General features: G+C 39.4%; 1 protein-coding gene across 4 annotated transcripts in view; it reads right to left on the bottom strand.

Annotated features, from left to right (window-relative positions):
* FBXO38 (F-box protein 38) overlaps positions 1-12,352 on the bottom strand; it is a 61,702-nt gene that overhangs the window by 34,623 nt on the left and 14,727 nt on the right. For 3 of the 4 annotated variants that reach the window (XM_049874011.1, XM_049874012.1, XM_049874014.1), the window contains exons 2-7: positions 10,541-10,729; positions 9,256-9,389; positions 5,081-5,244; positions 4,707-4,872; positions 1,361-1,498; positions 401-538 (exon numbers count right to left, since the gene is read on the bottom strand). In XM_049874011.1, coding sequence (XP_049729968.1) covers positions 401-538; positions 1,361-1,498; positions 4,707-4,872; positions 5,081-5,244; positions 9,256-9,389; positions 10,541-10,668 — 868 coding nt within the window. In that variant the 5' untranslated portion in view covers positions 10,669-10,729. Of the gene's footprint in view, positions 1-400; positions 539-1,360; positions 1,499-4,706; positions 4,873-5,080; positions 5,245-9,255; positions 9,390-10,540; positions 10,730-12,352 lie in introns of those variants that run through there. The other variant, XM_049874013.1, reaches the window with a different exon arrangement.

Genomic DNA, 12,352 nt, shown 5'->3' with positions numbered 1-12,352 from the left:
GGATCTAGAGAGTGAAATATTTTTTCTTTTAAAAATTATTATCTGATGGAAAGGTCAGCATCCAAGTGATAAACACAAAAGCATTTTATATGCTATCAAGTACTAAAAAAAAGTAGACATTGCCATTACTAATACCTGAGTTCTTTTGGAGGCCTAAGAATGTCCAAGTCATAAAACGCTTCTTACTGCCAACGGGTGTCAGAAATCCTTGCTAACATTTCTCTAAGAAATGCCTATGCTCATAGTTACTTACTATCAAATACAACAGAGAAAGTACAATTACTGGCCAGTGTTTTTATAAAAAAAAAAAAAAAAACTCAAGAAAAGCTAAATAAAAGCTTAACAGATTTTTTTTTTAATTGTTTTTTAAAATATTTAATAACTATGGGGAAATGAATACCTGATCTCCAACTGTCTTCAACTACATGTTGGATAAGACCTCCAAGGAAAGGAACTCGAACCATTTCTAAGTGTTCCAAGTTTCGGGCAGAGGCTAAGCCTGTCACTAAAGGGACGTACTTCAAGGAATTTGTGGGACCTAAAAAAATTAAGAAAAAAATCTTCAATTGAACAATATAAATTGCCTTAAAGATGCATTTTCAAACCAGCAACTTATAAATTCTGTGACTTAAAATGAAAGCCAACTTGTTGGCTTTCTGTGATTTATAATTCTTGTTACAAATCGAAGTGTTTGAGTTAGCCTGTTAACCAAAAAAAAAAAACCCCAACTTAAACCCAGTGCCATGTGGTTGATTTCAACCCATAGCAACCCTAGAGGACAGAGTAGAACTGTCCCCATAGGGTTTCCAAGGCTGTAAATCTTTACGAAAGCAGACTGCCACAATCCTTCTCCCGAGAATCGGCTGGTGGGTTTGAACCACTGACTTTCTGATTAGCAGCCAAGTGCTCAACCACTGTACCACCAGGTCTCCTTAGTCTGTTAAGTTACATATCTATTCAGCATAAGGATTTTTCAGTAACACTGGAAAGTTATTTGGTCTTTTTTTTTTTGTAAATTCTCTGAAGTCTCAATAGTTTGAAGCTCAAAACAACTAACGGGAAAAGCCAAGTTGAAAATTTGATCCTTCATTCAACTAAATATCTCAATCATTTAAACAATATCCATATAACCACTGATGTATCTGATACTATGGAGGATCACAAAAGATAAGGTATGGTCCTGTCTATCAAAGACCTTAAAATTTACATGGAGATAAAACTAACATGAATAGTTATTAAAGGAGGAAAGGGCAGAATATAATTGAGTATGGAAATAAGATGTGCTATATTCCACAAAATAAATAAAATTAAGAAATACACACACACACAACTTTTTCCCACCATAACTACGTATCATTACCTGCACAGTTCCTCATGACGAAAGTTCGTAAGCTGATACATAGGAAGTCTTTAAACGGCTGTGGCTTAGTAAGTCTGACCCACTTCATATAAAGATGCCTTAGCATTGGGATACAAGGAATTTCAGGGACATTCACTCCTAAAACACATATACAAACAAGAAAATCACTAAAAGAATCTGTGTTCTTTGTGTAAGTACAAGAATCTATTTTTCTAATTGACAATTTATCCTTTGTAGAGATTATTGCCACAAATTACCTCATTAAAGTCTAACAAGTTTAATTCATTTAAAATAAGCTTTTTAAGAAAAATTTAAACAAACTATAAAGACTATTATTTTATTAGAAAAAGCACATAGGAAAATGTATTTCTACATTTTATATACATAAATCTTTCTCATACCCTTATAATTCTCCCAGGCCACATTTGCCTAGAAGACTGGAAATAAAAGTAGGTTACCGAAAGCAACCTTGAAGATGTAAAGGGAATACACAAATCTACTATTTTACTACCAATACTCACTGCCCCACCAGTGGGAAAACTAAATTTCTCAGGACAAAATAAGGCTAAATCCACTGCTATCCAGTCGATTCCGACCCACAGTGACCCTGCAGGACAAAGTAGAACTTCTCCATAGGGTTTCCAAGGAGTGTGATTTTGAACTGCCGTCTATTCGGTTACCAACTGAGCTCTTAACCACTGCTACCACCAGGGCTCCAAAGTAAGGCTTAAGAAAAAAAACAAACAAACCTGTTGCCATCATGTTGATTCCGACTCATAGAGACCCTATAGGAGAGGTTAGAACTGCCTCATAGAGTTTCTAAGGGGCGCCTGGTAGATCTGAACTGCCGACCTTTTGGTGTGCAGCCGCAGGACTTAACCACTATGTCACCAGGGTTTCCAAAGTAAGCCTAGCTAGCTTTAAAAACCGTGGTTTTTGGAAGATATAAAGAGCTAGAGCTTGAAGCTGTTCTTAAAAATATACGAATCTTTAGGATTTGTAAATGTAGACGCCAGCACGCATGGCTCTGAGTGAGAAACCCGAGTCATTCATTTTGGTATTTCAAATTAATAGAGGTATCTCACGTTTCTGCTCCATGAGTGGCTCAACACTCGAAATCATGTCACAGAGCACCATATCTGAAAGTGGGGGAGAGAGGGGTCAGTAGATATGGAGGAAAAAAGAAGACAGATAATCCATAAACTCTAAATGGAAGGAAGCCACTAGAAAAACCTGCCCCCAAGAGTCTGTAGGCTACAGAAAAACCAAGGAATTGACACGAGACTATGAGAGAAATCCAAAGATTCAGGGTGGTGCTTCAGTAGCCAGTTCAGTAGCCTGCTACCAAGGATAACTACAGAACACAAAACTGGCAAACTTAGTGGTTGGTTCTTTAAAAGCTAAGCTCTGCAGAACACTCCTACTCTAACCTGCCCTACCCAAAAGTGTAGTTAACTTTAGCTTTGAACTATACACACACATTATACGGCAACAGATAGGAAGAAATGATGGAGATGAGGCCAAAGAAAGAAAAAAAGGGGAAGTGAGGTAAAGACTGAAACTCAAGGTACAGAATTCACAAGGGTAAGCTTAGCATGATAGTGGTAGTACTGATTAGGAAAGGTAATTAGGAAGCCAGGGTAAGAAAGATGCACAGAAGACAGTTATACCCTATTCCCAATCCACATTTTGCCCTAAACCCATTCTATAAAAAGGACATAATTACCGCCCCCCTGCAAGCTCATTAATTTCTTAAACACCTTTGTATCGCCATCACAGTAAGAGTGAACTGATGAATGAATCAAATGAATGAATGCATTTCAACAAACCTACCAAGTACTTATATTTGCCATGAATTGTGCTAGGCATCATGGAAAATATACAAAAGCAGTCCTTGACTTCAAATATTACAGAATCCCTTTATTACTTAAAAACCCAATTCCTAACTTGATGTCCAACTCCCTAATCAGAATCACTCCCTGATCTTGTAAATGAAGAGCTGTTAAAGATCTTTACTCTTCTTCCATTAATGTGTACATAGGTCTTATTTAAGATTGACTCCTTATTAACCCTGCTGCCTTTACCTCACCACCTGACCCACACCAGTTTCAGAAACCTCCAATTCTTCAGGGTCATCCCCAATACATGGATTAATTCCTGGAATATAGCAGATACTCAATATGCCTATTTTGAAAGAAACAATATTAAATAGCTAAATATCAAAGGTCAGACCATAGTATAAGAAATCCACTGCCGTCGAGTCGATTCCGACTCATAGCGACCCTATAAGACAGAGTAGAACCGCCCCATAGAGTTTCCAAGGAGCGCATGGCGGATTTGAACTGCCGACCTCTTGGTTAGCAGTCGTAGCACTTAACCACTACACCACCAGGGTTTCCAAAGTACAAGAGTACCCCAAAATTTCTTTCAGTAGTCTAAGCAAAAGATGAAAAATTAAATTTAAGAAAATATCTGTTGTTTCTAATCATTCACCTGGGTTGAAATCATTTTGATACACTCTCAAAGAACGTTTAGATGCACAGTGTGACCACTGCAAATAAGTGCCTTTGGAAAAGACCACCCCTCATTTCTCAGGGAAAAAAGATTAGTGGCAGTTTTTCACTGGCTGTGGATTGAAAAACAAGGGAATTTTTCACTTGGAGAAGATAAAGAAAAACTAAAGGACAACTAAGTTTTTTTTTTTTTTTTTTAATTTGAAGAGGAAACAGGTTTATTCTATGATGTTCTAGAGCTGTGCTGTATAATAAAGTAGGCATTACCTACAGGTGGCTATTTAAATTTAATTACAGTTTTAAAAAAAAAAAAATCAGTTCCTCAGTTTTGCTAGCCAACTAACCAAAAACCAAAGCAGTTGTGGAGTTGGTTTTGACTCGCGGCAAGCCATGTATTGCCAAGTAAGACTCTGCACCACAGGGTTCTCAAGGCTGTGACGTTTTGAAAGTAGACTGCCACCACAGTGGGTGCCATATCAGACAATACAATTTTAAAACATTTGGCAAGTCCTCCTCTAGAGGGCAGAACTAGGACTAACCCCGTTATTGGAGAACAAGGGTAGGATTTTGGTTCATTAAAAAAAAAAAAAGACTTTCAAAACAACCCAAAAAAGTTTGGGTTATTTTGAAAAGAGAGCAGATTGCTTGTAAAGCAGTTATCATTTTTTTCCAAGGGAAATCTGAGTTTTTATACAAGTCTGACAAGCATTTTTTTTTTTTTTTTTGGCATCGCCCATCAACAAAGCCACTTCCAAAATTCTCGTTACTCCTTTTCAGGGAATATTTGGTAGTATTTCAAGGAGTCACGAGTAACCCCATAAACATATACTCACCCACTAAATGTAAAGTTTGAATTTTGGCTCCTATAGGAATTTTCAGTTTGTTTTCAGGAGGAATTGGGAATGCTCCATTACGATTACGAAATTTCCCCAAAATATGAACGTGCGGCATGTATGTCCAAATAGACTCTACCAGCTCCAAATGAGATGTCTCCACACCCTAGAAAATAACGCCAAAGCAAGTGAGAAAGGCTTTCAATCCAGCATACGAAGCTGCTATTTCTGTATCATAAGATGCTAAGTAATGCAACTTAAAAAAGTTACGGATAAAATTTGCAATGTAAGCAAACATGTTCTCTTTTACCATTCTTGTGTTTTATTATTTCATCAATCAGTTGATATCAAAACGTTCAATCAAATGCACTCACCACTAAGTTTGGGCACGCCTGCAAAGCTTCGAGGACTCCTGGAATGCTAAAGGCCTCATGGCCCCGCACCCTTCGCCTCTCAAGGTATCTAGGATGAAGGCCATAAAGCTGTTCGACGTCTGGCATCTTCTTCAGCAGTGTTAGAAAACTAGAATCTGTAAAACCTGAGAAGTTCAGAAGTATTTAGAGCCAATTTCATCTTTCTGTCCACCAACATTTATGATGCACTTGTAATTGTTATCAAAAGTGGAAAACGAAAAGGCTTCCTTTTTAAATTTTCATAAGGCTAAAACCACAGCTGAACACTGGTTACAACAGAAAATACATTCCTTTGGTAACAGAGGAAATGTGTCAGAAATACCACTTATCCTGAGTTAGTACTTTCCAGCTGAGGTTTTTAATTTATTGTTTTTAAGGCACAGAATCCTGTCTGCAACTAAGAACACACTTTTAATCCAGACAACTTGGACCTTTTTGATTGGTGGGTGGGGAGGGGCCACCCAGCTGATCAGCACCCAGCCTCCTCTTCTCCTAAAGGGGCTCTTTGGTCTGTGAAACCTCTAAGGCTGAGCTTAAGAAATAAGACACAATTTTCACCTTCAGGAAGTTCACAGTTCTGATCTAATTCCTGTCTCAAACTAAGTTCTTTTATTCTACCTATTTCCTAATAATTATTCTGTCCTGTGTTTAACCATCACTCCCCTGGCCATTTTAGACAATTCATTCTTTTGAAGAGGACAGATGCACATTAGCTAAGAGAATGGCACCAATCCAAACTGACAGGCTGCTGAGCTGATAAGAAGCTAGTTATCTGGGAGGCCAGCTGTGCCCCATAGCAGGAATCAACAAGGTGGGAACGGACAGAGGCAGGTTACTTCCACAGCAGAAGCTGCTGGTTAGATAAGTAGATAAGCCCCAAATGGCTTAAAGCTTATATTATTAAAGTTTTCAAAAGCTGTTCTAGTTGTGCAGGGCTAGTGCAGGTGATCTTAACTTTAGAATCACAAAACTAAAGAGTAAGTAGGGACCTCAGAGATTACTCGGTATGGTGCAGTGAATTACTTAATATCACACTTTTAACCATCAATGGTCTTGTAACTCCCACACAATGACTGGATGTGACTATGCAAACAAGGTGCCTGTGGCCCACCATAATCCCTTATTTGTGGGATTAGAAAGCTTGCTAACAATGCAAATAATGTGTATGGAACCCTTTTTAGGGTGGTGGTTGTTGTTAGGTGCTGTCGAGTCGGTTCTGGCTCATAGTGATGTGACCCTATGTACAACAGAACGAACACTGCCCAGCGTATGGAATCCTAACAAGGGGACTGGTCAGTTTTGCCATCCCACTAAGCTTACGAAGAGAGTCAATCCCAGAATAGAAGGTGGACCTCATTACCACCAAGAAAAAGAGCTAGGAGCAGAGCACATCCATTGGACCCAGGGTCTCTGTGCTAAGAACCTCCTAGACCCAGGAGACAGAGAGTTGTAACACCAGAGAGTGCATGAGATGGCAAGAAGCGGCAGCGGCAGAACCAGGAGACAGGTGAGAGATGATGTGGTGGGCTTCCCAGCTCATGAAGTGAGGCTGCTACAGTGGGTGTGCTGACCTACAGAGCAAGAGAGTTGAGTGCCTCTGGCAGCAGGAGGCTTGCTTGCAGCTTGCTTGCAGAGTGGGGTGCCTCCAGGCACCTGGCGGAGACATGCTTACCAACCGACAAAGCAAGAGAGCTGAGTGCCTTCGGGCCGAAGCTTACTGGCAGAATTGGGGGTTTCGAGGCACTTATTGGCAGAGCTAAAGAGCTCTGTAACACTTGCTCAAAGAGGGCAGCGACTGGGCCAAGGGGTCAAGAGAGAGGACTGCCTGTAGGCATGGCTGAGGAGCTGTTTGAATTGAAGAACTGTATCCTGAGTCTTCTCTGATATGAAATGTAACCTGTTACTTCCCTAATAGACCCCATAGCTGTGAGTATGGTCTGTGAGTTCTGTGTGGCCACTGCAATGAATTACCGAACCCAGCAGAAGTAGAAAGTGCCGTGGGAGGTATGGTTACTGTTAGAACTGAGACGTGTTAGGCCTCCACCTGTAGAAATCAGCTTTGGGCTGATAGCTGATCTTGATTCTCTCTCCTCTCCCTTGTAAAATTAGACAAGGTCAGACCCACCCTCACCCAACACCACCATTTTTACACTCGGTCTCTACAACTATAACTATTTTTTATAATAAACTTAACTGACTGAGTCATTCAATGTATTAAGCATTTTCTCTTTATTTCTCATTTATCCTCACAACCCAATGAGAAAGGTGTCACCTCATTTACAAATGTCAAAACTGAAGTTCAGGGAAATTAAATACCACCAAGGAGCAGAGTCAGAATTCAAAACAAAGTCTGACCATTCCCAATGTCTATCCTCTTTTGTCGAACATTACACTGCTTCTCACCATAAAATGAGAGCAGTCCTACCCTCTTTACAGAGATGGTGTAAGAATCTAGAAATCACATACAAGTACTACATAATCACTTTAGTTGGCATTACTATATAAGGAATCAGGGTTTAACCTCCAGGCAGGGGAATATGCCAGGGTGACATCAGTGAGTAGGGTTAGTAAGATCTTATTCTAGGCTAGAAACTGTTTGTTCTTGTTTTTTTACATTCCTTGGAGAGACGGGAGGCTTTGGGCTGAAAAATATTTATCACAATTTGAAAGAAGTTGGCAATGTGCAGACAAATTCTCTAATTTGATAAGGGGCAGAGATATTAATTGTAAGATCGCATCACTAGGGTGCTGTGCTACCTTGCCTCTTTATTTATTGCCTTAATCCCATCTCCAGAATTCCTGCTAGAATAACCTCTGCTGAAGCAAATCAAATGTAAGGAACAGTCATTTTCACACTGCCTCATTTTTTCTCTTTCCTGCTAGAGAAGATCACTCTCTGGAATAAAATGAATCCTTTTCCCTTAGGATGGCTTTTAAATATTTGAAGACAATTGTTCTTTGTCTCCCACCAAGCTAAGTTCTAGCCTCGAGTCTTGGCAATGTTTTTCACAAGAAGGTCTACCGTTGATAATTACTTTAGCCAAATAACAGGTTACTGATCACACTTCTGAAGGGATCTAAGCACCCCAAACTGCACAATATTCTAGTATTCCAGAGAAGTCTAACCTCTGCAGAATGGAACAAGACTACTGTCTCCTCAGCCATTTATTTCTATAAAGCTCCCACCCCTCATCGCATTTTCAGTCTCTTAACGTGGACAAGATAGAAGACAAGACCGTTAAAAAAGACAGATTCACACCTGCTGAACAACAATAACTAAGAGAGCACTAATTAAAGGACTGGTGTCAACTGAAAAGAAGCCTAAATTGGCCTTTAATTCTTTCCTTTCAGCTGTGCTCTCCTTAGCTGAAGCCATCAATTTTCTTTTCCAATGGCCTCTTCAACTGAGGTCAATTTGTTCTGGTTCGGCTGCTGTGAGTTCTTCACCTGCAAGACCAGTGTCTTATTTATTTCAGAATCTCCAGGACCTAGTATAAACTAAAAACCAAACTTAGGGCCATCGAGTCGATTCCGACTCATAGCAACCCTAAAGGACGGAGCAGAACTGCCCCATAGAGTTTCCGAGGAGCGCCTAGAGGATCTGAACCGCCGACCCTTTGGTTAGCAGCCATAGCACTTAACCACTACGCCACCAGGGTTTCCAGGACCTAGTATAGGCCTCCTCAAAGTGGTCAAGAAAGGAATGTCTCAGAAGCTCAACTTCTGTGGCCTACTAGGGTAGTTTTACAAAAATAGATAAATATTTGTTTAAGCAAAGGTGCCATTAAGGTAAACAGGAAAATTATGATGGAGCATGTTAACCATTCACCAGAAAACCTCCATCATACAGGCTACTTGGTCTAATAATGTTAAGCAAAGGCTCAGTAAGTGTTTTCCAAACATACATTTTTAGAACAGGCTGAAGTACTCTCTTAAGGAGTAAGAAACAAAAAAAAGGTAGACCATTAAAACAATAAAGTTTCAGGTGAAATGCATTTTATTAACCTATACCTTTAAGTTCTAATTTATAAAATCACGCCTCCCTACTTACAGGGTGACGTTCAAGGCCTTTGAATGTTTGATAGGATCATTATTACTACTTTCCAGAAACACTCCTACAAGCTAAATTCACTTACCACTCGGCATGTATTCCCACCACCGCCCTGCACAGAGATCTACAACCCTCACAACTCTCAGATATAGGGTCACTGCTTCCTTTAGCTTCCGGGAAAGACATTCCATACACATGATATCCTGCAGAGGGAGGTACCTTTGTGAGAGAAAGAAACTCATATTTAGCAGTGGGCAAGCACTTCCTCTCACCAATAGGTTTGTTTTTTTTTTTTTTTCCTTTCTCCAATCTTCTATCCCTCAAACGAAATAAGATCAAGGCACAAAAGATAAAGTTCTTGGTAACACTCACAGGGTTTTAAGGTCAATATACATAAGGTTATACAGGTTTTTACTACCAAGAGTTAAGTAAGCAAATACTCAAGTGCATAAGGTCCAAATAAAAGCAAGTATTGAACTCTCTCCATAAGATGTGATAAAATCTGCTTTTTCCTTTTAAGGTTTCATGGACAAAGAAAATCTAAAGGAAAAAAGTGGGGGGAGGGAAGGGAAAAAAAGAGAATGAAAAAAGAAAATCTCAGTGCATTTCAAAGTATGATTAAGAAAAAAAATGAGAAAGATCAGAGAAGTGATTAATTTGAACATGGCCAATCCTCCTTAATTTTAAAGAATCCATTTCCCCTGGAGGCTAAAAAAAAAATTTCTCTCTCTCCCTCTCTACACCCCCACCTCCAAGAAACTACTACTTTCTCCATTAGCAAATATATATAATTTATAATTTTATATGTACAATTTCTTTTACTAGATTTTTTACCTTTTAAGTCACAAACTGATAGAAGTATTGCATAAGCATTAAGTGAGGAAACTTCATATGAATTACAACTTCCTCTTTTCCAACCTTCCTTATATCTCTTCCTTCCTGAAACTTTCAACTAACCTCTATTTTTGTTCTCTATTTCCAGTAACACAAATATATTTCGAAAGGTCAGAAAATCTCTTATCTCTCTGTCTTTCACACATAGTACTGTAATGACAAAAGTTAACATATCTGTCATCAGTCAACAAAACTTCCCACAAGCCTAGAAATGTTATATTCTAGGGCAGGGCTGTCCAATAGCACTTTCTGCCACAAAGCAAATATTCTCTATCTACACCTTCTGCCCTAGACAGTAGCTAGTAGCTACAAATGGCTACTGAGCACTTGAAATAAACCAGGACAACTGAGAAACTAGATTTTAATTTTATTTAATTTCAATGGCTACAATACCAGACGGCGCAGGTCTAGGGTTTAAGGTTTGCTCCTATTTACACATTCCAGGTAGGTGAAAGCCAAGCCAAACAAAACGTTACCTAAAGATATGGCAAAGTACTTCATGTGAAAGTTGATTCATATAGTCCTTTGTTTCATCTGATATTGTTTCCTCCGGGATTTCATTATTCATAAGACACGTTTTAACACTTTTCTTCCGTGGCCCCATTAGTGCGTCGTCTCCAGTATCAAACAGCAAATCTCCTTTTTGTTATTTCAGTTCAAAGCTCCTGAGAGTAAGCAGAGAAGAGAGGACTGAAGCAGCACACCAAACCCAGGTAAAACGATGCTAATTTTAAAATACAGACAGACCAAAACCAACGGAAAAAAACCACACCTGCTGCTGCCGAGTCAGTTCTGACTCGTGGCGACACTGTGCGTTAGAGTAGAACCACTCCACACGGTTTTCTGGGCTGTAACTTTATGGAAGCAGGTCACCAGGCCTTTCTTCCATGGCACCCCTGAGTGTGTTCGAACTGCCAACCTTTAGGTTAGCAGTCGAGTGCAGACCATCTGTGCCGCCCAGGGACCTTAGACACGGATAGAGCTAATTACAGCGCTACAGACCACATTCAAATTAAAGATCCAGACCACACTCAATTAAGTCTGAGCCAAAAGACACAGAACAACTTTTTCTTGATAATCAGTAGAGGATACACAAACGCATTATTCAGGAAGAACAGAAATGCAGAGATCAGGAGTCCTGGATTCTTATTTCCACTCTGCTGCTTCCTAGCAAATTCATTTCATTTCTCTCAGGGTCAATTTCTTTATATATAAAGTAAGACTACTAAACTAGGTAGCCTTCTTCCAACTCCAGAAACTTTTAATTCTAGGACTGCTCCTAACACAGTAGAAGGTAAAGGGGGAACTCTGGGGTTCTAGTTCGGGATCTGACATGAACTACTTTTACGAACTTGAGTCAACCTTTTAAAATTCTTTGTGCTCCTACCTATAAAGTGAAGGGATTAGACTAACCCAGTGGATCACAAGCACTCTGAATTTTGATAAAAACTATAGACCTTCTCAGGAGTCCCCAGTTGGTGCAAAGAGGTAAGCACTCAGCTGCTAACTGAAAGGTTGGAGGTTTGAGTGCACCCAGAAGCACCTCGGAACAAAGGTCTGGTGATCTACTTCCAAGAAATCATCCATTGAAAACTGTGAAGCAGTTCTACTCTGAAACACATGAGGTTGCCATGAGTCGGAATAAACTCAACAGCAACTGGTTCTATACATTCTCAAAAAATAAACACAAATTTTACATGTAATTTCAAGGGAGAACAAACCCATAATTAGCTGGTAAGAAGAAAGGAAAAAAAAAAAAAACAGGGTTGCTACGAGTTTGGGGTTATATATGTTTATTCTTTATATACCAGTACAGTGGTTCTCAATCAGGGAAACTTGTGCTCCCACCCTCCTATCCTGGGGACATCTGGCAATGTCTGGAGACATTCTTTTTTTTTTTTTAATTTTCATAACGGGGAAGAGTGCTATTGACATCCAGAGGGTAGAGGGCAGGAACGCTGCTAAACATGCCACAATGCACAGGACAGTCCCCCCCACAACAAAGAATTACTGAGCCCAAAATATCAATAGTGGCCAGGCTGAGAAATCATGTATTAGTGTAACTCTGCAAGCATTGTTCCTGTCTACTTAGGATACTTGTTTCTTTAACTTCTGACTGAAAAGACAATTAGCCTAAATTTTAAACAAAAGGTACTAAGTACTATGTTAGTAGTATTTTGAAATATGCACATGAAACATCATGATATAACTGAAATACATATTTCATACATATCTCCACATGGGTATCTCTCACATTCTAATAAAGTTACTTGTTTACATTTATGTAC

This window comes from Elephas maximus, chromosome 2 (genome assembly GCF_024166365.1).
Source record: "Elephas maximus indicus isolate mEleMax1 chromosome 2, mEleMax1 primary haplotype, whole genome shotgun sequence".
NCBI lineage: Eukaryota > Metazoa > Chordata > Mammalia > Proboscidea > Elephantidae > Elephas > Elephas maximus.
The sequence above is the reverse complement of the archived record's forward strand: the minus strand, read 5'-3'. Positions and strand labels throughout refer to the sequence as shown.